The sequence below is a fragment of the Mytilus californianus genome, unplaced genomic scaffold, assembly GCF_021869535.1.
Source record: "Mytilus californianus isolate M0D057914Y unplaced genomic scaffold, xbMytCali1.0.p SCAF_5, whole genome shotgun sequence".
Lineage (NCBI taxonomy): Eukaryota > Metazoa > Mollusca > Bivalvia > Mytilida > Mytilidae > Mytilus > Mytilus californianus.
In genome coordinates this window covers 80,840,731-80,868,452 of record NW_026262701.1, presented here as the reverse complement: position 1 = coordinate 80,868,452, position 27,722 = coordinate 80,840,731, and the positions used below count along the sequence as shown (strand labels likewise).

General features: G+C 32.5%; 2 protein-coding genes across 3 annotated transcripts in view; both read right to left on the bottom strand.

Annotated features, from left to right (window-relative positions):
• The window catches only part of LOC127703147 (short-chain collagen C4-like), a 134,371-nt gene that overhangs the window by 79,905 nt on the left and 26,744 nt on the right, over positions 1-27,722 (bottom strand). The window lies entirely within an intron of this gene.
• LOC127703146 (uncharacterized) overlaps positions 5,668-27,722 on the bottom strand; it is a 151,460-nt gene continuing 129,405 nt past the window's right edge. The window contains exons 3-5 of the mRNA XM_052207644.1: positions 7,053-7,121; positions 6,193-6,429; positions 5,668-5,920 (exon numbers count right to left, since the gene is read on the bottom strand). Of these exons, the coding sequence (XP_052063604.1) occupies positions 5,682-5,920; positions 6,193-6,429; positions 7,053-7,121 (545 nt within the window). The 3' untranslated portion in view covers positions 5,668-5,681. The remainder of the gene's footprint in view (positions 5,921-6,192; positions 6,430-7,052; positions 7,122-27,722) is intronic.

Below are 27,722 nucleotides of genomic sequence, written 5' to 3'. Positions count from 1 at the left end.
AAGATAAAATCATATGAAAACATATGTTTGGGCCAAACATATGAAAACATATGCTTAGGACAAACATATGAAAACATATGTTTAGGCCAGGTATGAAAACATATGAAAAACATATGTTTTTAAAAAACATATGAAAAACATATGTTTTTCATATGTTTACATGTATGAAAAACATATGTTTTTCATATGATTTTAGAAACATATGTTTTTCATATGTTTTCCATATGATTTTCATATGTTCGAAAACATATGTTTTCATGTCGGGCCTAAACATGTGTTACATATGTTTTCAAACATATGAAAAACATATGTTAAACATATTAAAACATATGTTGCAATTTTTCCTATGTATGTGTCCTGACTATCAACATGCATTTTTTATAAAGAGTTTTTAAAATATATACATAATTATATAGCCCAAATTTAGAAAATTTTAGCCCAACAATGTTAGATCTTCAAATTTGCGTTAGCAAATTTTTGTTCTTCCCTCTTGCTTCTGTGACATCGTGGCAACACCGCCTGCACCGTGTCCACTCGATCACCTAGGCTACATAAAATATAGCTTTCGGTGGTTGATGTAATGCCTTTCCTCGTTGGCTTTATCTAGGGTTGTAACACAGTACATGATGTATAGTAGTAAGTAGATGGTGTACCTTTCAGTTCAGCTATTTTGTCTGCCGTAAAGGATGATAATGATAATTACCATGCCGCCACATTAAATTTAGATTTTATTATACACGTCTAAACATGTGACAACTGTATGGCAGACATTCTCCATCGGATAACACGTGGTTATACACCATAATATATATATATAATTCGTCTCAAATTTAGCCCAACAATGTTAGACCTTGTTCTTCCCGCAGATATATATACATATATAGGTCTAATAGGTTAACCATACAATGCTATAATGATTTCCAATAATCAAATCGTCCTTACAAACTGATTTGAATTCAAAGTCACCTCTCGTAAGAGGAACAACTATTTCTTACATCTTTCGGAAACCCTGCGCCTAGTATGTAAAAGAGTGTTGAAAGATACCATACGAACATTTAAACACATAAGTCGAAAATAAACTGACAGCGCCATGTAAAGACAGATGCTAACAGGTCCAATAGGTCCAAAAAAAGGAAGTTTCATATATTGTAGTATAAGTCAATCTGTTATATATTTTTCACGAGTTTACATTCAGATGAAACTAAAATTTTATGAGAACTTTCTTAGACATACATGTATACTATTTCTTAAAATATTTAAATTTCTCAATTTATTTGAAAAGAAAAGACCCTTTGGTTCGTTCAATGTACTTTTCTGGATTTGCCTTCGTCATGAACGGTCAAATCCAAAAATTTAAAAACCAAGAATGGACATATACTCTGTACTTAAGGAGCTATATATCCATATGCAAGTAACATTTTGCTTCAAAGGACATTAGTAAAAAAAAAATATATGACTCTAGGTTGATTTCTGGTTTTGGTAAGTAAATGTCCTTTTTATTAATTTCTTGACCTTTAAACCAAATATCTGCTCAATATTAGATTAATTTGTATGTTTGTTTGAATGTTTGAGTTAGTTCTGTTGTATGTCTTTGATGCATGTTTACACAGTTTTTGCTGATGGATCCCAATTATTGTCACATTAACCTATTATGTCTGTTTGCTACCTCTCACTTTTCGAATGATTCTTTTCAATAACAGTATGTATAGAAATTTTTAGCAACATTTTCACAATAAAGATGAAGTGGAATTAAAGTTTTATAAGAGTGTAAGTATGCTTATTTTATCACATTACACTTTTTTCTCTGAGATTCAATATTTCAAACACAGCATAGTGCTTAGGTAATTTGAAGGCCACCTGAAGTACATTTTTGCTTATTTGCAGTTTTGCTCTAAAACGCTGAGACAGTTTTGTATCCCATCCATGAAAAAAGAAACTTTTAAGCAGGAGTTACACAAGTGATCTGAGGCATTCATTTAAAATGAACAAAAATAATAAAACAAACAAAACAATGCAAAACGTACAACGCAGTGTTTTTTTAAATGTTATTTCTTCTAATTAACCATTATTGAGTTTACTGCAAATTCCGATGCAGACCCCATTTTTTAAGGTCCAAAGTTTGCCAACTCCAATGAAATCAGTAATAATATGTATTGCTTATAACACAATTGAATATACTTATTTTAAAAGGAGGTCAACTAGAAACATTTCACAGTTTCTGTTATCATTACACAGTTATACATCAGATATATATATGTTAGCGGATTATCTGCATTGCGGATTGACAACAGAGGTCAACAGTATGTGATCTGTGAGATATTCTCTGTAATGTGTAACTAAGTATTACACATTTTACAAAGACTAAATATCAGCTATATATTTACACGAATAGCCATAAATACTGCAAATACATATTACGACATGTGCATTTGTCGATTAAATTTATTGATTTAATCACAAACTTACAGATTGGGCATTTCAAATTGGCATTGTGATTTCAGAGTTTGTTCTAAGGTCACGTTACAGTATAAATTAGCGATTTAATTTTTTTATACGAAGTTGAAAACATCATCAGCATGTAAAAAATGAAAATCGAAACAAGTATTCGTTGACTTCTTTCATTTTCTTAAATATAATTCAATAAGATGAACATTTTAATAGAATGCATGTAAAATGGATATTATTTTTAAAATTATATATACATATATATTATCAACAAATCTAAATTGAAAACAACGTTCAAACCTATGACTGCGTTGGATAAAACCCGCAATTTTTATACGTGTGCAAGCAAAACAAATTTCTTGGTAGAAGGGTCTAAATACAACACAAACAACATTTTCCAAAAGACCAAAAAAGTGAAAAAGTATATTTTAACAAAACGTATTTGACTAACAGGTCGAACAACGGATGTTCTTAAACCCTGCTGACTGCCATGGCGATTGCCAAATAAACGAATCACCAGATGTAACAAAATGGATCTTAGTTATTAATTTAATACCAAACAGAAAACAATAAACTTGCGGAAAAGATGATATTCCGCAAACATGAGGTGCAAAAATTGGTACACCATATCCGGATTTCGACAATTAATGTCTACTCAGTGATGTTTGGAATCGAAACGGTATTTGGAAGGCCATAGAAATATTATCATATATTCTTAACCAATCCATAGATTTTGATGTTGAATTTATCTGTTTTTAATGAATACATATCCGTTTTATTGATTTTAAAAGTCATATGAACTTTAAAGAAAGGCAAAAGATACCGGAGGGATTTTGAAATTCATAAGTCGAAAACAAACTTACAATGCCATGGCAAAAAAAAAAGAAAAACGACGAAAAGACAAACAGTACAAAAACACAACAAAGGAAATTAAAGACTGAGGAACACGAACCCATCAAAAACAGGGGTTGATCTCAGATGCTCGTAGCGTAACAAACTAAATTAAAATAATTTTATCTCTTTACAGCCCTTCAAAGTCATGCATATCTCGAACGACGTGTTAATGTTATTTTCACCAAGAACTCGTCTTTTTATAATGTATGCACCAAAAACAAAGTCTATGGTCCTATTTAGATTGTTTTAATCTACTGAAAAGGACATTTTCTGGCATTAAGCAACAACATCTCAATTTTTAAGAATCATCTTAGGACTGGTTTTGAATGAATGAAAATTTAGGGAATATTTTGCAAACGTACACCATATTCATTCAATTGTTTTTTTTTTATCCAATTAGAATCCAAGAGCTATAAAACATTGTCTGCAAAATCTTACAAAAGGTATCGCCCATTCTCTGTCCCTTGACCTTCAAAGTTATCAATTAAAACCGGGCGACAGATATTAAGATTTTAGAAAGGTTGAAATTGTTCTCTTTATAAGGTTACGAGACCAATACATAAGAAATTTTAAGAGGAGGATACTTCTTTATATCAAAACATACTCAAAGATAAGGTATCTCATCTAGTAGTCAGGACTTCTGTGTTGACATGAATTAACATTGGTATGGTCATAATTATAAATTAACTGTTTACAAAGCTTTGCATTTTTTTTAAAACTAAGGATTTTCTAGCCCAGATATTTACCGTAAAACCTTTCGGATGTTAGGGTCCCCAATGCTCTTCAACTTCGAACTTTATTTTTTACCTTTGTATTTTTTTTCATTCGATCGTCACTGATGGGTCTGTTGTAGACGCAACGCTCGTCTGGCGTGCATAATTTTAAGTCTAATATCTATGATGAGTTTATAATGCCATATGACAAACAAGTAAAAATCTGGCACTGCGAAATAACGATCTCAAAACTGCAAACTTATTGAGAGAAACATTTTTACTTAAAGGTTTCAAAATACTAGTATGATTTGAGAGACAAATAAAAATATTTTTCTTTTATTGTTTATTTTTCACTTGTATAAATATTGTTACAATTCATAGTTGGATACCATCCCGAAATCAACTTTTTTATTTAAGTAACATTGACCTTGACCTTTGACATATGTTAATCCCAAAACCAACTGGATTCTTTCTATTCCCTACAGCTTCCTTCTGTGTTAGTTTAATTCAATAAAATGGAAGAGAAGATCAAATGACCATCCGGAAACCTTTTTTCCAAATCTTTCTATATTAAGTAAAGTGACCTTAACCGTTTCCATTCTCAATTGTATTTGACCATTGAGCAAAAAAAATCATTCAGAGTTTTTCAACACACAATTCTATTTTTTGTGTAATAACTTTGACCTATTGACCTCAAAAGCAATAGGCATTTTTTTTCCCTATATCTTCTATCTGTTTAGGTTTGATTTAAATCAAGCAAGAGATACACAAGTTATCAAACCCGTTAAATCGGATACTAGGACGGAAGGGAAAAACGGACGACAAAGCGCTATTTATATGGTACCGAATATTTATAGGGGAGCATAAACACCTCTTATTTTCTAGAAATATTGCAAACAAGGAAGAAAACACCCATTTGTTCAGATATAAAAATTGTGATTTAGTTCATTTCTACCAATGGGTTGATACCACTGCTGGCTGAATGTAAGTCCGAGATTGTTCAATCAGCTGAGACGTCAGTGACTCGGTACTGACATGATTTATAAAATGTTTTTTCTTCTTAAATTCTTCCTTGATAAATAAAGAAATTACTGAGAAACTCCCTAAGACAAAGTTGTCTGTAGTTGAATTTGGCTATTTTTTTATGTACCTTTTAGTCGTATAGATCCGAACGTTTCTACTATTTATACGTCCCTGGCTTTCAAATGCATGGATTTGAGCGTTCCTGATGAAGGTAAATCCACAAAGTCCTTCGGACGCACAAAATGTATACAGTGTTATTTTCATTTATTAAGTGATTAGAGTGAATAGATAACGTAAAGCATAACGAATATAAGATATTGAATCTATTATTGTAAAATGTGGATATAATGTTTTTTTACATCATAACATACACAAGGGAGAAATCTAAACAATAATAAAGACCACTTAATATGCCTCTCCGAGCACCTCCAATAAAAAAGAGAATAATAGAAGATATCAACAAATCGACAAACACAAACTTATATCACAAGATATAGAAGCGTGCATTTTTTTTACATGTGACGTTAAATTTAATGACTGTTGAATACCCTTTATCCAAAACTTTTACTTATTAAATGAGTGAAAAGACGAGAACATTATATCATTTTATTTAGTACAAACGGTACAAAGCACTTCAATGTTATCTTTGTATGGGGGACATCTCAGACTACCACATTTCGCTCTGACAGGATAAAACAATGCACCTTCTTCGTTGGATGATCGATTGTCCAATGGTTCTGCCTCTCCGTCCATACAGATATAGTCTTTAATGTTATGTCCTATATTTTCACTCATCAAGAAGCCAGTGTACTCGGATTGCCATCCTTTGTAACAGGACTTCCTTCCTAATTTGGAAAAAAGGCAAAAAAAAAAAAATAAATGTAAGAAATGTATGCAATTTCTATATCAAAACACATGTTTACTTTATATATACTTCTAATCAATGATTGCAATAACACAGAACAATACATTACTTAAAGCCATTGCATTCAAGGCATTATTCATGTTGAACTTTATAATCAACAATATTATGTAATGATCTAGGTGAATGATGTACCATTTTTAGAACATATTTATTATTATTAATGATCAAAATACATGTTGATAAAAACACAACCTGCTATCATTAAAACAGAAACTTTTTCTTTCCGCCTGCAGACAGCACATAACACCTCTTTATTGGCCAAACTAGCAGGTAAACCGGATGGTTTAGTGCTGGAATGTATTTCATACTCTGCACCATATAGTATATTATTTCCATAGGAGTATTCTTTACCATTTTCAGGATCACTTGGTAAACAGAGGTAGTTGGAACCTCCTCCTTTGTTAGTATAATAGTTACCTCCAGCCTGTCCTAAATAAGTTTAAGGTAATCATCTTATTACAAATGTTATTATTCCGATTATCTGTTTGTACGTAACAATGACAAAGATATTGCAAACCAATTTTAGGTATTAACATGCCAGTAGTAGAGATAATAAAGTTTGACTTTGAATCTGCGTTGTAGATTGTTACTCAAGCATTAGCTTATGATTTATTTTTTAAAGTATCTCTTTCTATAACTTCATCCTTATCTAAACCGTAGCCATGTCATATCTTTAGATTCAACTCAAATCTCAAATCAACTGGTACAAAAAAAAAAAGATATTTTTCAACAAATACCAGGTCTACTCTAGGGGAAGTAGATTATTTGTGTTATGATATTTGTTGTAATTGTTAATGAGAAAGCAATCTAATAAGATAAATCATCACAACATTTTCAATATATCTAAAATGAACATGAATATATATCTGTAAAAAAAGTTCATTCACAAGCACAGAAATATATATTTATCATATACTTGTATGTATAAAAGAAAAAAACAATAGTAAGCGAGTTAAACTGTCTTTAAATGTCTAGTGCTTTCATCCATATATAGGAATTTGTCAGACTCTAATCTTACATAAAGATGATAATAATATTAAAAAAACACATACCTGTATACACAATGTCCGAATTGTCAGGACAAGTTTTCTTCCCCCATCTTACATATGTCACACCAATATCTTAAATATACACAGAAAAGTGTTAATTTACAGTATGAAAACGTATTAAAGATGATTAACAAAAAGCTTAGTCCGGCGTATCCAATATGTTGCTGAAAATACCGGACGTCTTACCTTGAACGTGATTGTCACGGGTCGTTTATTATTATTATTTAACGCAAATACAATCTGTAAAGGATTTAAATAATTACTTAAATACCCATTTTCATTGATAAAATACAAGTGTTTTCCATAAAAATTTATAGAAATTAAAAAAGAAACAAACAAATTCGTTATATAATCACACCCAACAGTTTCATTAGAAAGAATATCAAATGTGTTTGATGTCTTAGGTCTTTACATACCAGTATGTTCGTCTGATCTGTAACTTTATCGGTTGTGTCCTATTCCCGATTGTGGCATTTGGACTGAGTGTGAATTTAAATGGCGGGTGATGCGTGCAAAGCAAGAGAATCTTACATTGTCGACACATACAAACGGTCTCTCTCCTTTTGGAGTTCTGCGAATCTCTGTTTTAAGGATATGACAGTTGTGTTTCACCTTAATAAAATGGAGATTTGGTATGATTGCCAATGAGACAACTATCCACCAAAGTTCAAATGAAATGGATGTAAGCAATTATAGGCAACCGTACGGTCTTCAACAATGACTTGTTCCGTTGATTGATAGCGTTTGATGTTGTCAGTTTTTATGGACTTCCCCTTTTTGAACTTGCCTTGGAATTCGGTATTTTTGTTATTCTTTAATTTTTTTTTTTTTGTTATCATGATTTGTATCTTTGTATTTAAATTTACAAGATTTAAACATCGGTTAACTACTGTCGCGTTAATTTACAAATATATTATTCATGCGATCACAAAGGCAAATTGAATGCTGCATTTGTACTAACAACACACGCTTACCCTGTTGTGAAGGTGTTACAGCACAGTCCGCTTTCCGCAATGTATGCAAGTAATGCTTCATCATATCAATAAGAGACTGGTCTGATGGTGTCAGGCTGTATTTTGTACAATCATGTCCATAAGCACTAACTACAAATGCAACAATGACGATGGCAAAGCTGAATGTGGGCATTCTGAAAATCGAGTACTAATAATTATTTAATAGAATAAAATATAACAAATCAAATTAACAACACTATGAACAAAAAAACATAAGTATATACTATTTTTAACTTTCTGATTCCAGGAATTCGTCTATGTGTTAATGCAGTAACTTCTATATATCTTATATCATGGATCATTTTTTTTTTTAATTTGGAAATACCGTGTAGAATACATACGATAGCGTAACAAAATATTTTGACATTTCAAAATGAAATTGAATTTCGCTTTATATTATTGAATTCAAAGAGAGTATTTTTTAAACAACAACTTTGTAAAACATGTTATTGCTTCGTTAACTGTGATAGTCGTGTTTTGCCTTGTATTTTATCGTAGACCCTACACATTCTAGTATTTGTGAAATGGCAATGCATGTTAGTTATAAAGAACACACAGAAATAACTAAACATTACGAATTTTGCTCATTGTTGAAGCATGTACCTTTACGTATAGTTGTTAACATCATTACCATTTGTTCTTTGGAGGATAGTTATGTTATTGTTAATCATAAATGTACCACATCTTCAAATCAAATAATGTTTACAAATTAAAGGAATGAATCCTGAATTCTTCAATCCGTTTTTCTTCTAAAAACATATTTTATACGGTATGGGTTTCACTCACTGGTTTAAGGATGAAAAGTGGTCAATGGTGGATATTTGTTTAATTTGAAATCATACAACACCTCCTTAATTTTATATTTATTTACATTTGATCCAGTTTTAATTATTTTGTACAATTTGAATAAAAAAAAAAAGATGAAACAAAATGCAGTGTTTGTCTTATTGGACTTTTTTATTTTTTTTATTACATTAGCGTTGATACTATGATCTGGCACATCTGCTCCTGAAATATTACATTAAGATATGACCTACTACAACCACTGACGAGGTTCTCGACTTTGTGTAGGCACATGAACATGTGCGACAATGATTTAATAGGTTTTTGAGGTCGCAACCCTCCCTCCAACTTTAAAAATTGATCAGTAATCTCAAGTACAAACATAAATATATTACTGTGGATTCATTATTATTCGTTGGATACCAATTTTCGTGGATTTCGTGGGTACAGGTGAACCACGAAATATAATGTTCAACGAATGACAAATTTCCTATAGGCTTGTATGCAGACTTCGACAAAACCACGAAATTAAGTATCCACGAACATGTAAGTTTTCCTTAATCCACGAAAATTGGTCCTCACGAAAATAAATGAATCCACAGTATATCGTTTCAAAGTTGGATCACTGCTATTTTAGCAAGCTCAATTACTTACAAAATGGGTCCAACACTCTAATATAGGTGGTGGTATTTCATACCGAAACAGTTGAAGAGCAATTGGACCAAAAAAGACATAAAAATAATACCAAATCCAGGCCTGCTTTGCCTGAGGGAGTTGAAATCTTAGTTTCTTAATCATTTATAAATTTATAAAAGAGACAAAAGAGATTATTTCAGCTTCCCAATTGTGAACTTTCCATTTGTTTGTTGCAACATTTCAGCACCACCTGCATACGGAGTATACGTCTCCCAGTTGATGCGATATTCCAGGGCTTATATTTTCTGTCATGATTTCCTTGATAGAGGGTTGCTGCTCACAATGAAGCTATTAAACCAAGAGTTCCAAGTGGTGTAGTTGAAATCATCCCTTTGTAAATTTTAAGGACGCCATCACGAGTTGGTTGACCGCTAAGGAATATCTGTTTTACAGATGACGATGGATATGTTCTAATTGTCGTAACTACAATCCCATCACCTTTTATCCAAATGTGACCTCCCGAATTAAACTTATAACCGGGTTTGTACTTATATGAGCTACACGACAGGTGCTACATGTGGAGCATGATCTTGTTCACCCTTCCGGAGCACCTGAGATCACCACCAGTTTTTGGTGGGGTTCGTGTATCTAATTGTCTATGTTGTGTTTTGTGTACTGTTGTTTGTCTGTTTGTCTTTTTTCTTTTTTAGCCGTGGCGTATTTTTGACTTATGAGTTTCAATGTCCTTATCATATCTTTCGCCTCTTTTTTAAAAGCGGACAGTTTAAAAAAAATTGATTAAAAATCATTTCAGTACTTAGTTCATGATGCCATCGATACAAACAAGTAATTGAACAGTAAGCTAAGAGATAACAGTTTCGTAAAATCACCTCACATCAAAAATATGTCTTCTAATCTAATGCTATTCATTCCTCAATTCACAATTTGCTATCATTAGAAAATCTTATGAAGGTTTGTCATTGTACAAATGAATATGTACTAATTATTTTCATTTAAAATTTTCCAAGATTACAAAGTATGCTCATTATCTGAGTCAATATACCAGTGGCAAATGCGAGCTAAAATGTTTTTTTTTGTAATGCTCATTATTTTCTATGTTTTATGTTTTTCTCTTTCTACTATAAGTTTTGCATAAAAAGAAGCAAAAAAATTGTAAAAGATCATCAGGTAAGGGCAATAACTCCTTAAGAAGTCATCAAATAGTTTCTGTCATTTGGCTTTTTTTGTTAATCTTGTATTTCTTTCCATCTATTGTACTCGCAAAAACATGTTAATTTGTCAAAAATCGCCAATTAAGGGCAATTACTCCTAAATAATTGACATGATAATTTTTGTTAACATTCGGACTAATCTTTTCTCTATCTAATATGGTTTGTAGGATATATGACAACTAAGGCATTGTACCCTTGTATTTTATTTTTAGCCATGACAGCAATGTATACAGAATGACTTGACGAATTTAAAATCCAGGTAAATATTCGGAGGATAATTCATCGAAAGTGTGGTTGAAATTGGTTCTGTAGTTTCGGAGGAGATAGTCTTCGAAAAAAGTTTACAACAGACAACAACGGACGCAAAGAGATGACAAAAGTTCATATATCCTTTTAAATGAAGAATCTGCACAGAAAAATGTAAAATATCAAAAATAACGAACTCAAAGGAAAATTCAAAACGGAAAGTCAAATGACAAAGTCAAAAGCTCAAACACATCAAACGTATGAAAAACAACTGTCATATTCCTGACTACAGGCATTTCTCTATGTAGAAAAAGGTGGATTAATTCTGGTTTTAAAGCTAGTAAAACCTCTCACTTGTATGACATATGTGGCATTGAATTCCATTATATTTGAACACCAAAATATCATACATACACGTCTTTTGGTTTTTGTGACGTTTTGTTGCCACTTAGTTGACATATACCTACCCTACATGTCCTTATATTCATCTTGTAATCAAATACAACATAAGTTCGGAAGAAAATTCAAATCAAGGTATTTTTTTTAAGTTGGGTAGCTGCTTCATTTTTAAGTATACACAAATTTTCTTTTGTACATCGTAAACAAACTTGTCAAAGGCTCCAGTAAAAAGGCTGTATCCACAAAGGTCATATTAGTTGCCTTTGACCAAATATTCTTCTATATATTTGATAAGTATTTCAAAATATTTTTAAAACGTTACAGGAAGAAAAATCTCCCCAGTTTGAACAGAATACGGCATATCACACATTCAAACGTTATATATGGTTCGACAATATAGATGCCGAAGAACGGAAAGATCATGGCGATGTCTGGATGTGCTATTTCCGCTGAGTAATGTTGATGCAAACACGGGATCTGATCAAGATCACTTGGATAAATCCTACTTTGTAAAGAATCACTCTGATTCAAACAAAAAATTCTCTGAAACTGACATTATCAAGATGCTTGATTTCTTGATTGACAACATATTTGTTACGTTTGAAGGACGTGTTTTTCAACAGACTGTCGGAATTCCAATGGGAACCAATTGTGCCCCTCGTCTTGCCGACTTGTTTCTTTATTATTATAAGGCTGACTTCATACAGGAACTTCTGAGGAAGAAAGATAAGAAGTTAGCAATATCCTTTAACCCTACGTTCCGCTATATAGATGATGTTCTCTCACTAAATAATACAAAATTTGGTGACTATGTTGAACGAATCTATCCCATCGAACTAGAGATAAAGGATACTACAGATACAGTTAAGTCTGCCTCATATCTTGACTTACATCTAGAAATTGACAATGAGGGTCGGTTGAAAACAAAACTTTACGACAAAAGAGATGATTTCAGCTTCCCAATTGTGAACTTTCCATTTCTATGTAGCAACATTCCAGCAGCGCCTGCATACGGAGTATATATCTCCCAATTGATACGATATTCCCGGGCTTGTGTTTCCTATCATGATTTCCTTGATAGAGGATTGCTGCTCACAAGGAAGCTGTTAAGCCAAGAGTTCCAAGTGGTGAAGTTGAAATCATCCCTTCGTAAATTTTACGGACGCCATCACGAGTTGGTTGACCGTTACGGAATAACCGTTTCACAGATGATATCGGATATGTTCCTCATGTCGTAACTACAATACCCTTCCCTTTTCACGAATGTGACTTACCGAATTAGACTATTTACCGGATTTGTAATAACATAAGCAACACGACGGGTGCCACATGTGGAGCAGGATCTGCTTACCCTTCCGGAGCACCTGAGATCACCCCCAGTTTTTGGTGGGGGTTCGTGTGGCTTAGTCTTTAGTTTTCTATGTTGTGTCATCTGTACTATTATTTGTCTGTTTGTCTTTTTATTTTTGGCCATGGCGTTGTCAGTTTGTTTTCGATCTATGAGTTTGACTGTCCCTCTGGTATCTTTCGTCCCTGTTTTTGAACAAGGAAAGGACAGACGAAAAAGACTTGCAGCCTAAAGTAAATAGTCGTATTTCAAAGTATCAAGTAAAATAGACTACATATACGGGCTGAATAAACTATAAAAACAAGAAAGAAAAGGAGTCGCTTATCAAATACGATCCTATTATTTATTTAGAAAATGAATAAAACATATAGGTGCTGCTTACCAACAACAACAAAAAACAAACCAGAGGGCATGCACCAAGTAAAATTGGTGAATTTTATCCCTCGGAATTTTTGAAACTCAATGCTGTTCAACTTCGTACTTCCTTTTTACTTTTAAAGTTTTGAGTCGAGCGTCACGTATGAGTCTTTTGTAGACAAAACGCGCGTCTAACGAAGAAAATGTCAAGCTTGGAATCTTGGATGAGTTTATGTGTATCATTATAATAGAAATAAGACTGCGCTAAGTATAGATATATCGAGAATTTTAACACGCTGTTGTTAACATAACGGAAGAAGCACGTCATATTAGAATTACAAATAACACACTGAAATTATATTTTTTCTTTATTAAAAAAAACACTGATATTTAGAAAATCAAAATTTACCTTCCGAACACACTTGGAGATTTCTAATTTGCTTATTTAGGGTCCGTTTGGATATGTACCTGTTGTTACCTATGGCTACATTTAACACTACAAAAGTTATATACTTCAATCTAATAAAAACGATTAAATAAGATAGTGCAAAGGAGGCATCAAATTTTAAAAAAAAAGTGGAATCGTAGTTGAATCAAATTTAACGTGGCTCCTTGGCGGAAACTACAAGAGTAGATTACAAAATAGATACATTCCTTAACCAGATAGATTGATAATAGAAGTTTAATAAGTGTTTCTAGTAACTTTCAAATTGAACTGATAAAGTACAAATTGAACAAGAAAAAGAGGTATAAAGGCGCGAACATTGCTTTTATTGTTGTGATGCTCATTTACCCAGTCGATTTTGTTAACGGAAACTGGCCATAAGTCACGGAGTGTTTATCCTTATTAAACATCTATATTACTGTGATAAAATATTCCATTCAATTCATTTCCGATCTTTATTGTCATTTAAACTAAAATGTGTACCAAAACACAAAATGCAATTGAAAGGAATAAAGTAAATCAATCATATTCATAAGTTTGAGTGTAGCTACATATACATGTATCACAATTGTGATGTGTATGTAACTTGTATTTGTTATTTAATCATTAGAGTAGGATATTTTTACTTTTGGGGGATTAATTTGAATCTTGTTTTATGAAAATAAAAAAAAAAACAAATATAAACTGCATCGGTATGAACTGATAATGTGGCTTTTCTGTGATGAAAAGATTAAAACTAGATTAAAAACAAAGAAAATGTTAAAACATTCGGAAAGAAATTCTTTGATCTAAAATTATCAATGCCAACTATGGAACTTAATGTAAAACTTAAATGTAATTGTGAAAAATGTATCTTTCGGCCACAAAATAAGTAAATCGGATATATTTTTCATGGGCTTACATGCGAATGAAAGCTCCAAATTGATGAGAATTTCGTAGACATATACTTTGCTTAAAATATTTTAATATCTCATTTAATTTGAAAAGAGAAGACACCTTACATAATTGCAATCTTATTGAATGAGTTATATGAAAATTAACACTTTATAATTGGGTGCGTCACAAGCACTTTTCTGAATTTACCTTCATCAAGAACGGTCAGAATAAAAAAAAATGGAAGGCCAAGTATGTACATATACCATAGAACTTGAGAAGCGTTATAACGAAAGTGACATTTTGCATCGAAGGACATTCGTAATAACAATTAATATATTTGTATCTGATATACAGTGCATGCCGTGACTCTCGGTCGGGTTTTGGTTTTGATAAAGAATGCGCTTGTTATCAATTTCAAAATCTTAAAAAAATCATCTTACCTGTAAAGTAAAGTATTGTGTATCAGATATCACTTCAATATCTACAAGGCAAACCCGTACATCAAAATAAAATGATCGAAGCAAATATCATTTTAAGACAATTGTATAGAAATTTAAAAATTACTACCTCTCACCATTCGAATGAATCTTTACAATAACAATATGAATAGACATTTTAGCAACATTTTCACAATAAAACCAATTTTATTTGCTAATTAAGAAGCGGAATAAAATAATTTAAGACAGCAGGGAAGATTAATTATGTAGTTTTATAGCTTTAACTGATATAAAGAATGAGAACTCTATATTGTAAATTTTACGATGTCTCTGTAGTGACCAGTGGGTCAGATTTGTTTAACATTACTATTTGATTAATTGTCTAAATTGTATAACACCTTTTCACGTGTAGAAAACCATATGAGTGGATTCCTTACTTCTTATTGGTCAATGATCTTGCGGGGTCAGCACACGTTTACGTGCCATGTGTGCACTTCCTTTTATCATTAACTTTCGTCTTGATAACTTGTGATTCTAAAACATTGCGTGAAATTTAAATCAATTGTGTATAACTTGAACTTATCTGTGTAAAACTCAAATTTTTCTGGAAGATCCAGCCTAGATTGATTTGTTTCAGCAATTTGAGGTAAAGGCGATCCATATTTTTGTGTATTTATAATTTGATTTGTTATATTGACTTTACTTTTTCGCTTACATTATGGACAAACGTGCAGTTGTTTTAGCCATTATTTCATTCGTAGGCTAAATGATTTTGTTTTATGCAATAAACATAATGGTTGGTCAAATTTGTCACTTTACGAAAGAGATATTTTAGTAAAACTATTTGGTTTTGGTGGCGGCACTGTACGTCAAGGTCCAAAATGTATGTTTCAACCATGCTTATTAAAATTATAGCTGATGATAAATTTTTGGAAGTTGGGGGTTGAATATTAAGCATGACAGTGTTGACCCAAAGCAATTAGCTCGAGATATAACTTCATTTGCAGAGTTCATCATTGATGGTTATGATGTAAAACATATTATTATCGGTCAACTTTTTCACCGTTTTAATGCGAATCGGCCATATAATTACAACGAACGTGTTAATGAAGTAAATACACATGTGAAATTGATCATAAAGAATATAGACAAATTATCGTTTTGGCATCATAGAGGCATGTGGTCTGATTCTGAATCTGAATCACTGATAGCAAAAGACGATGTGCATTTAAATGAAAAAGGCACTTTAAAATTTGCAAAAAGTATCAGATCCGCCTTAGGCATCTGTATGAGACGTGGTTTGTTTTAATGTATGCATATGTTATTAATTTCTTTGTATTTGCGGTATGAAAATATGTTTTTTCTTAATATGTCGCAACCCAACACTTATTATATTTCATTTATTGATTATCATTTTCTAATATTTTGTTTTTCAAACCAATTTTCTTGCTTACTTGGGTAAGGTGACCGTTTTTTTTAAATTGGTGCAGAGGTCGTGGTTGCCTGTACTTATGACCTTTGTGTATTTGTTTTTGCAAATAAACCAATTTTTCGTACTAGCTTGGTGTAAGGTGGATGATATTTTAACTGGTGCGGAGGGCGTGGTTGCTTGTACTTATGCCCTCTGTGTATTTGCTTCGTCAAATATGTGTTAATGTAGTGTTTTTTAATGTTTTATGCTTCGTCATGAAACTCATGCTACTTCAGTTATTATTGTCACGGTGATATTGGTTTGGAACATAATAATTTTTGCATTGTAACCTATTATAGGTTATAATTGCCATGTATTTTATTTTATACATGTGTAGCTTTTGAAAATATTTGCTGGTATTTAATTCATGTTATCAATTTATTATGTTTGCTAATACGTTGATACATGTAGTTTTGGGTTGCGATTGAATTTATATCTAATTATCAATTTTCATACCAATATTAATGCATTATTAAAACCAATTTAAAATTAAAAAAAAATTTTGTATACATACAGCGGTTTGTTACAATTTTTTTTTCTTTTTCTTTTCTCTAGTACTTAACTATGCCTAGAGCAAAACAATCAAAGAGGAGAGCAGCTTCGGATAAATCCTCCAATTCGGTAGTTGTGCCAGATCCAGTAGTCATGCCTGCGAAGAGAAAGCGGACACGAAAAGGGTCACCAACAGCAGCAAATATAACCGGAGGTAACATTTCCATCGAAGATTCAGAACAATCTCCTACAAGTCCTTCTGAAAAAATGCCTACAGCAGACGAAATTGCTTTGGCATTACTAAATCGTATGCGGTCAAATGAACCAACATCTCTAAAACCAACATCTCAACAACAGCCGTCATTAGCTGAGTTAGTTAATCCACCAACACAGCAAACACAAGCAAGTGCCTCTACAATGAGAAACCCAACCTTAAGTATTCCACCAATGCCTTGTTCTTCATCATCCGTCATGAACACTGTTGTAAATCCAGTTAATACCAGCTTGTTTCAAGACAACACTTCGATGCCTGTACCATTGAACTATAATTTAGATTCACAGAGGGAAGGTACTACTCCTATAACATTTAGCTCTGTAAATTTAATCAAGAACTCATTGCCTTTAGCATATCATGTAAATGAAAAAATGAGAAATATTATTTTCAATAATGAATATTTAGATTTTGCTGCCTTATTGTCACAAACTCAATCCACTAAAGAAATACATGTAATTGCCACTGGTGTCAAACTAATGACAACCTCCAATTCAAACCTAAAAGCAATTTCAAGCATGCACCAGTGGAATAACGCCTTTGATATATTTTTATCCATTTATCTTACTAAGTATCCGAACATGATGTTAGATCTGATTAAATATGGTAATAATATGAGAAACCTTGGTTATGAGAGTGGATTTCAGGCAGTAAAACTTTATGATGAAGAATTTAGAAAGCTTAGAGTAGTTCATAGGTTAGATTGGGTCATTTTGCACGATGAGTTATACCGTTTGGCTACGGCTATAAAACATTCAGGCAATTTTCATCAACATTCTCAGTCGTCTGGTTCAAAAACCAGCAGGTCGCCCTTTCTCGGTAAAACCCAACAGAAACAAGGTAAATACCCAAACAGATTCTGTTGGAGATACTGCGAAACTGGTATGTGTACAAGCAAAACGTGCAAACTCAAACACCAATGTGTTCACTGTGGACAAATACATGCTTCAAACATCTGTAATAAACGACCGACAGGTGGTAAACCTTCCAACTCCAGTTAAACTGGTTATGCTTAGTACATTCTTAGAGTTTTATGATCCGGAACTAAGAGAATTTTTGATTAATGGATTTTCAGAGGGCTTTAAGTTAGGTGCTACTGGTGAAAACATTTCATTTCTGACTTGTAAAAATCATCAAAGTGCGTTGGATAAACCTGAAATTGTGACGGAAAAAATAGAAAAGGAAATTAAGAAAGGGCGGTATAGAGGTCCTTTTAATTCCCCCCCCCCCCCCCCTTTCCTAATTTTATTTGTTCCCCATTGGCTCTTTTACCGAAAAAAGAAGCAGGTCAATACCGTGTTATACATGATTTGTCATTTCCTAAAGGAAATTCTGTCAATTCGTCAATCCCTGCTGAATATACTTCGGTATCTTATGAAAATATTGAAAATGTCATTCATTTAGTTCAAAGTCAAGGTCATAAAGCCCTGATGGCACGTGCGGACGTTGAAAATGCATTTCGTTTATTGCTCATAAATCCAAAAGATTACCATTTTTTAGGCTTTACATGGAATGGTAAATTCTACTATGATACTTGTCTCCCCATGGACCTTTCTTCATCGTGTCAGTTATTTGAAAAATTTTCAACTGCCCTTCATTGGATATTAACCAGTTCATTCGGTATTTCTAACGTTTCCCATCTTCTAGATGATTTTGTCTTTGTTAGTAAAGCAAGTAGTAAAGCTTGTGACTATGCATTGCATTCCTTTTTGAAATTATGTAAAACGATTGGAGTGCCAATCAAACATGAAAAAACCCGATTTCCTACCACGGTTTTAACCATTTATGGCATCGAAATTGATTCTAATGAAATGATAGCCAGGTTGCCTTCTGATAAAATCGAGAAAATATATGATATGCTAGTTTCCGTCAAACGACTGCGAAATGTGACTCTAAGAGATTTGCAATCTTTGATTGGCTTATTAAATTTTGCATGCAGTGTTATCATACCGGGTCGAGCTTTTTTGCGAAGATTAATTAATCTCACTTTAGGTCACAATTGTCCTCATGTCCGTATCACCTTAAATGCAGAAGCAAGAGCGGATCTGAGGGCTTGGTTCGAGTTCATAGAACATTTTTATGGAAAATTATGCTTTCTATTTGACAATTGGGTGTCCTCTGATACTTTAAGACTTTATTCCGATGCCGCAGGAGTGCATGGAGGCTTTGCAGCTGTATTTGGTAATGACTGGTTCACAGGTAGTTGGCCTCCTGAAATTGAACCTGAACATATAACAGTGAAGGAACTTTTTCCTATTGTGCTAGCTGTCGAGATATGGGGCAAATTTTTAGAAAATCGTAAGGTTTTGTTTTTCACTGACAATTCTGCAGTAGTTGAAATTATCAATAAAACGTCTTCGAAGGTCAGTGTGATTATGAGACTTGTACGACGTTTAGTCCTAGCATCTTTAAAGCATAATATATACTTTCGATCTAAGCATATCCCAAGAAATCATAATATCGTTTGTGATCTCCTCTCTCGATTTTCTTTTCAGAAAGTGCGCCTGATTGCCCCATGGTTGTCTCCAAAACAGACAATAGTTCCAGTGCAATTTTTAACTCTGTAAATTGCTAAGTTGTTCACAGCATCTTTATCAGATGCTACACACAAATCCTACTCTAGAATGATAAATAGTTATTTACAATTTTGTGAGACGTATCATGCTGAATGCAGACCGTTTCCATCTTCCCACATACTCCTGTCTCATTTTATTGCTAATTTATTTTTACGAAATTATAGTCCATCAACTATCGCCACCCATATATCAGCTTTGAGGTTTGTGCACAAATCAAATAATTGGCCTGATCCAACAGACATGTTTGTTATTCATAAAATTCTGAAAGGTGTACAGAATTTGAAAGGCAAGAATGACCCTAGACTACCTATTACTAAGGACATTTTGATCAAATTAATTGACTCTTTGCCGTGTGTAATTGTTAATGTAGACAACTAATTAGCCCTTAAGGCTATGTTTCTGCTTGCTTTTTATGCCTTTTTACGGGTAGGTGAGATATCGACCAAAAGCGGCTCCGATACAAAGCAGGTGCTTCAAGTTGGCGACATATCATTTGATCATGAGAATAGTACGTTGAAAGGTATGTCTTTAACCATGACATATTATAAACACAGTGATCTGCATCCAAAAACCATTTATATTCCGATTGGTGAAGAAAATATTGCGTGTCCAGTCACACATGTCCATCATTATCTGTCTCAATTTGGCCATCCAAGTGGACCTTTGTCCAATTTAAGTCTGGAGCTCCAGTTACTAGATCTTATTTCCGACCTCTTTAAAGTCGGCTCTCTCGTTCATCGGTTTAGATACTCGGTACTATAAAGCACACAGTTTCAGGATAGGGACTGCGACTTCTGCTGCAGCTAGGGGAATTCCCCACTCCGTGATTCAAGGGTTGGGGAGATGGAAATCGAGTGCTTTTATGAAATATATAAGGATGCAAAATTTTTAAGTTATTTATTGCACAGTTTTGGGTCAGCATTCCCTGCCAAAACATTTGTGACTTAATTTTTTATTATCTGTTATTTAACTTTTTCTATAAAGAACCATTGTCTGTTTTATTTATCTTCTGATTAATCATTGTCATAAGAAATGCTAATTTCAATTTTGATTTTTACAGTTGTGTACAATATTATATGTTTTGTGATTTGTTCTGAGAGCATGTTATGGATGTCAGCATTGCCTAGTCTGTAACTGAAATTTGTATTTTCTTTTTATATATACATGTATTGATTTTTATAACATGAATTTTATGTATATAGATTGTATTCACGTTGCCATAGCCCTCGGGTGGGGGATCCACTCTTAATGTAAGAGTGTATTTGTGGCAGATTTTTCTCCCCACCTTTGCTATTCTTTGTCATTTATTCAATTGATAAGATTTTAGTTGATGTAATTTCGTATTAATTATGTATTATAATTGCATATTAATTATGAACTTTTATGTCAAATGTTTTATTTGCAAATTGTAATTTTTTGCATTTTATGATTTTGAATAAATGACCTTTTTTCGTCAATCTTGTTTTTATACATATAGCAAAACAAGCTCAAACTCTGGCTGATATATTTATATATCAATATGTTTATGATATCTGTCTGTCTGTCTTAAAGATTAATTGGATTTTAAGTCTTATACGAGTGTAAGTATGCTTATATTATCACTTTGCACTTTTTTCCCAGAGATCCAATATTTCAGGCACAGCATAGTCATAGTGCTAAGGTAATTTGAAGGCTACTTGAAGTAAAATGTTTGCCCTAAAACGCTGAAACTGTTTTGGAATCCAATTTATGAGAAAACTTTTAGGCAGAAGTTACACAAGTGATCTGAGGCATTCATTTGCAATGATAAAAAAAAAAACAAACAAACAAACAAAACAAAACAATGCAAAACGTCGTATAACGTCATGTTTTTTCAAATGTTATTTCTTATAATTGACCATATTTGCAATTAATGTAACAAAAGACTCTCCATCCCTCATAACAAGCGAAAAGTCTGAAACTATGAGAAAACATTTCCAATTATTTCAAAATTTATTTAGGAGTTGTTATTAACATATATAATTTTAGAATTCAAAAAACGAAGCAGACCCCCTTTTTTAAGGTCAAAATTTTGCCAACTCCAATGAGATCAGTAAAAATTTGTATTGCTCATAACATAATTAAATATATTTCTTTAACAGTATGTCAACTCTGATTGTTTCTGTAATCATTACACGGTTATACATCAAATATATATATATATATATATATATATAAGCTGAATAACTGCATTGAAGATTGACAACAGATGTCAACAGTAGGTGGACTGTGAGATACTCTATGAAATTTGTTACTACTTACTACACATTTTATAAATACTAATTATCAGCCATATATTTACATGAATAGTCATAAATAATGCAAATATATATTACGATATTTTTTTTCTATTTATAGTAATAGCAAACACGTTTTTTTGGCGATTAATATAGTATTATTGAGTGATTCGACCGGTTTGTCTCGCCTGCGACAAAAGTCGCGGAAAGCATGACATAGGGATTGCTTTTCCGGCGAAGGTTCAGGCACCGGCCCCGGCGTCAACCATTGTTAAGTTTTCTTCTTAAGTTAGTTTGATAGGAACTACTTGTGAAAGATCATTGATATTTAATGTAAAGTTGTATTGCTATCAGTACATATCATTTTGACGACTATTGTGAGGCCCTGCCCCTTAGACATGGTCCAGTCACTTTGTATTAATTAGCAATTTTCAAAGTTAAGTTTTTCTGTTTAAGTCAGTTTGATAATAACTACTTGTGATAGATCAATGATATTTTGTACTAATTTGCATTGCTATCAGTTCATATCAGTTTGATGACTATTTAGAGGTATTGCTTCTTAGGTCATGGTCCAGTGACTATGAATTACTTAACAATTTTTTTATGTTAAGTTTTTCTGTTTAAGTCAGTTTGATAAGAACTACATGTGGTAGATCAATGATATTTTGTACTAAGTTGCATTACTATCAGTATATGTCAGTTTGACGACTTTTTTGAGGCCCTGCCTCCTAGGACATGGTCCAGTGACTTTAAATTAATTAGCAATTTTCAATGTTAAGTTTTCTACTTAAGTTAGTTTGATAGGATCTACTTGTGATAGATCAATGATATTTTGTATGAAGTTGCATTACTATCAGTTCACATCAGTTTGACAACTACTTTGAGGCCCTGCCCCTTAGGACATGGTCAAGTGACTTTCCTTACAAATCCGTTTAATTAAGAATTGAATGCTTCTTTTTATAATTCTATAGGGGTGTTAAATCTTTAACTGAAGCACGTTTGTATGAAGCGCGAGCTATTTATTAAAAAGTGTGCACACGAACCTAATGGAATTATAAAAAGAAGCATTCAATTCTTATAATTACATTTGTATGCCACAACCATTAAATCAAGAGTTATATCAAGCTTTACTTTGCTTTTCTATCCATTGTTTTAACATTGTCACGGATAGCATTTGCAGTCATAGCTGATTTTATATTGGAGTGCATCACGATTGTGTCAGCCAATCTAAATAACGGGTTCTAATGAAACACACATTTTATGTAATTTTTTTATATAAAAACTCATCTGAACTAATTTTTGATGCATTTACAATTTTGTTACGACGTTCGTAGTGTAAAAACTAAATAAAAATAGTTTAAACGCTTTACAGCCCTACAACATCACGCTTACTTCGAACGACGTTTTTCACAAAGAACTCTTGTTTGAATAATGCATGCACCAAAAACAAAGTCGATGACCCTATTTAAATTGATTTAATGTACTAATTTGGACATTTTCTGGCATCAAGCAATAACATCTCAATTTTTAAGAAAATTCTTGGGACTGGTTTTGAATGAATGAAAATTTAGGGATCATTTTGCAAACGTGCACTATTTGAAGAATTTTTATTCAATTGATTTTTATTTCAATTAGAACCAGAGAGCTGTAATACATTGTACGCAAACTCTTACAAATTATATCGCCTATTTTCTGTCCCTTGATCTTCAAAGTTAACTTTTAATACCGGACGACAGATATTAAGGTTTTTGGAAAGGCTGAAATTGATCCTTGTATAAAGTTACGAGAGCAATACATCCTACGTTTTAAATTTCTACAATATAATTGAAAAAATTTGAAGAGGTTGATACTTCTTTATATCAAAACATACTCATAGATAAGGTATCACCATCCCAGTATGCAGCACTTCTGTGTTGACGTGAATTATCATTGATATGGTCATAATTAACATGCAAATGTTAACAAAACTTTGAAATTTTCATTTACTAAGGATCTTCAACCCTAGTAAAAGATAACCTTAGCTGTATTTCATAAAACGTTTTGGATTTAAGGGTCCCTAATGCTCTCATACTTCGTACTGCATTTAGTCTTTTTTTACTTTTTGTGTTGGAGGGGTATCAACATCCCAGTAGTTATCTCAGTGTTGACATAAATTATCATTGATATGGTCAAAATTATTAATTAACTGTTTATAAAACTTTGAATGTGTCGAAATACCAAGGATTTTCCTTCCCAGGAATAGATTGCATAAGCTGTGTATGGGATAATCTTTCGGAATTTAGGGTTCTCAATGCTCTCCAACCTCGTACTTTATTTAGCCTTTTTAACTTTTTGCATTGGAGCGTCACTGATGAGTCTTTGTAGACGAAACGCGCGTCTGGCGTGCACAATTGTAAGCCTGGTATCTATGATGAGTTTATAGACAACGTTTCCTCCCCGAGGGTATCAACAACTCAGTAGTCAGCATTTCAGTGTTGACATGTATTATCATTGATATGGTCCTAATCATAAATTAACGGTTTATAAAACTTTGAATTTGTCGAAATATCAAGGATTTTCCTTCCAAAGAATAGATTGCATAAGCTGTGTATGGGATAACCTTTCAGAATTTAGGGTTCTCAATGCTCTACAACTACGTACTTTATGTAGCCTTTTAACTTTTTGCACTGGAGCGTCACTGATGAGTCTTTGTAGACGAAACGCGCGTCTGGCGTGCACAATTGTAAGCCTGGTATCTATGATGAGTTTATAGACAACGTTTCCTCCTCGAGGGTATCAACAACCCAGTAGTCAGCATTTCAGTGTTGACATGTATTATCATTGATATGGTCATAATTATAGATTAACTGTTTATCAAACTTTGAAGTCGAAGTATCTGCTATCCCAGGAATAGATTACCTAAGCTATGTATGAGTAAAACATTCGGAATTTAGGGTCCTTAATGCTCTTCAACTTCTAACTTTTTTTATTCGAGCGTCACTGATTATTTTTTTAAGACGAAACGCCCGTTAGGCGTGCAAAATGTTAAGTTTGGTATACACATGTATATAATAAGTTTATAATTCCATATGAGAAACAAGTGAAGACTGGCACTGCAAAATAATGCTTCCCAAACTGTAAATTTATTGAGAGAAACATATTTTTTAAGGTTTCAAAATACTATTATACTTTGAAAGACAAATAACATGTACTATTATTGGTCATTGTCACCTGAATGAATATTGTTACTATTCACAGTGGGATAACATCTCAAAATCTACCTTTATTTTATTTAAGTAACAGTGACCTTCTTCTTTGACATGTGTTGACCCCAAAATCAATAGTCTTTTTTCCATTCCATATAGCTTCCATCTGTATTAGTTTAATTCCAATCATGCAAGAGAAGATCAAATTACCATCAGGAATTCTTATTCCAAATATTTTATATAAAAGCGACCTTCACCTTATCCTTTTGATTAAATAAAATTTTCCACTTCTCGTATTTTCCATCTGTATTAGTTTCATTTAAATCAAACTCCAAGTGAAAGTCAAGTAACCATCCGAAATTTCTTTAAATAACCTTGACCTATTGACCCCAAAAGCAATAGGCTTCATTTTCGTTCCTATATCTTCTATCAGTATAAGTTTCATTTAAATCAAGCAAGTGATACTCAAGTCAGAAAAAAGTTTGTTCCTGACAATCGGACGGAAGGGACAAACGAACGACATAGTGCTTATTATATGCTAATGACCTCTTTGTTTTCTAAAAAGAAAAGCATCAATTGGTTCTCTGTTCAGATATAAAGATATTGATTTAGTTTCATAACTAGAACTGGGTCGACACAACTGCTGGTTTAATGTTAGTCCTCAAGGGCTCAATCAGATTCGGTACTGAAATGATTTATAACATGCTTTTTCTTCTTAAATTCTCCGTTGATAAATAAAGAAATGACTAAAAAACTAAGTATCATACTGCCTCAGACATTGTTGACCTTAGCCGAATTTAGCCTTCTTTCTATGTACCTTTTGGTCATATAGCTCCTTACGCTTCTTCGTATCTTTCAAATATCTGGGTTTGAGCGTTCCTGATAAAGGTAAATCCATAAAGAATTACGGAAGCATGAAATTTATAAAGTGTTATTTTCAGAATTAAGTCATTAAGTCATTAAACTGAATTCTTGTGAATAGACAACGTAAAATAAAAAGAAATGTAAGATATTGAATCCATTATTGTAAAATGGGGATATTTATTTTTACATCATGACATACCCAAAGGAAAAATCTAAACAATAAGAAAACAATTTGATATGCCTGTCCGGGTACCTAATAAAATAACGAGAATAATAGAGGAACCATTACTTATCCTTAATTTCAACAAACAAGCTATACAAACTTATATCATACGATTTAGAAGCCTGTTATTTAGGTTTGAGGTTAAATTCGGATACAGTAGATTACCATTTAAAACATGATATATAGTAAACTGTTACATGTGAAATAAGTGAACAAACGAAAACATTATATTTTTTTTATTTTGTACAAAGGGTACAAAGCACTTCAGTGTTATCTTTGTATGGAGGACATCTCAGACTACCACATTTCGCTCTGATAGGATAAAACAAAGCACCATTTTCGTTAGATGATCGATTGTCTAATGGTTCTGCCTCTCCGTCCATACAGATATAGTCTTTAATGTTATGTCCTATATTTTCACTCATCAAGAAACCAGCGTACTCGGATTGCCATCCTTTGTAACAGGACTTCCTTCCTAAATTAAGAAAAAAAATCAAAGTATAAAAATATGCAATTTCTATATTAAAACACATTTATACTTTATACATGGAATTAATGATTGCGATAATACAGAACAAAGCATTATCTAAAGCCGTTGCATTCAAGATTATTTCATATTGAACCTTATAATCAACAATATTATGTGACGATCTAGGTTAATAATGTACCAGTTATTTTAGAACATATTTAGTATAATTTTCTGAATAATGGTACAAACAATCATTAATTATCATGATAATGAAACTACCTGGTATCATTAAAACAGAAACTTTGCCTTCATACAGCACACGGAACCTCTTTTTGGGTCAAACTAGCAGGCAAACCGGATGGTTTAGTGTTGGAATGTATCTCATACTCGGCGCCATATAATCCATCATTACCATAGGAGTATGATTCACCATTTTCTGGATCACTGGGTAAACAAAGGAAGTTGGAACCTCCTCCTTTGTTAGTGTGAAAGTTACCTCCAGCCTGACCTGCACAAGTTTAAAGTAATCTTATTACAAATTTAATTATTCAAATTATCTATTTGTAAGTAACAATGAAAGATATCACAAAAAGGTGTATTAAAATTCAAGGTAATATCATACTAGGAGTCGAGACAATAAATTCGAATTTGAATCCGTGTTGCAGATTGCACCAAATATATAAAACTATGATGTGTTAATGACACCGTGAGAAAAAGAAAATGATTAATCATATAATGTTTATAAATATCAACCATTTAAGCCTAAATAATAAGATGAATAACACAGAAACATGTTTTGCATCAGCTATTTCAAGTTTAAACTGTATACGTTTGTCCCGTTCAAGATTTAAATTTTATTGCCATCGTATGATAAAAAATGTACCCTTTGTAAGACAAATATTATTCAAAATCATGACCCTGTTCATCAAAGAAAATAAAGAATAAGTTGACACCCGCCGGTGTAACACATAAGTTTTAAAGAAATGTTTGAAAAATTTAGGTACACACACAGTCAAATTAAATAAAAGTTAAGGTTCTTACATAGTCAAATTATATTAAATGTTTTAGCATTGATTTAGTTAGATTATAACAAAA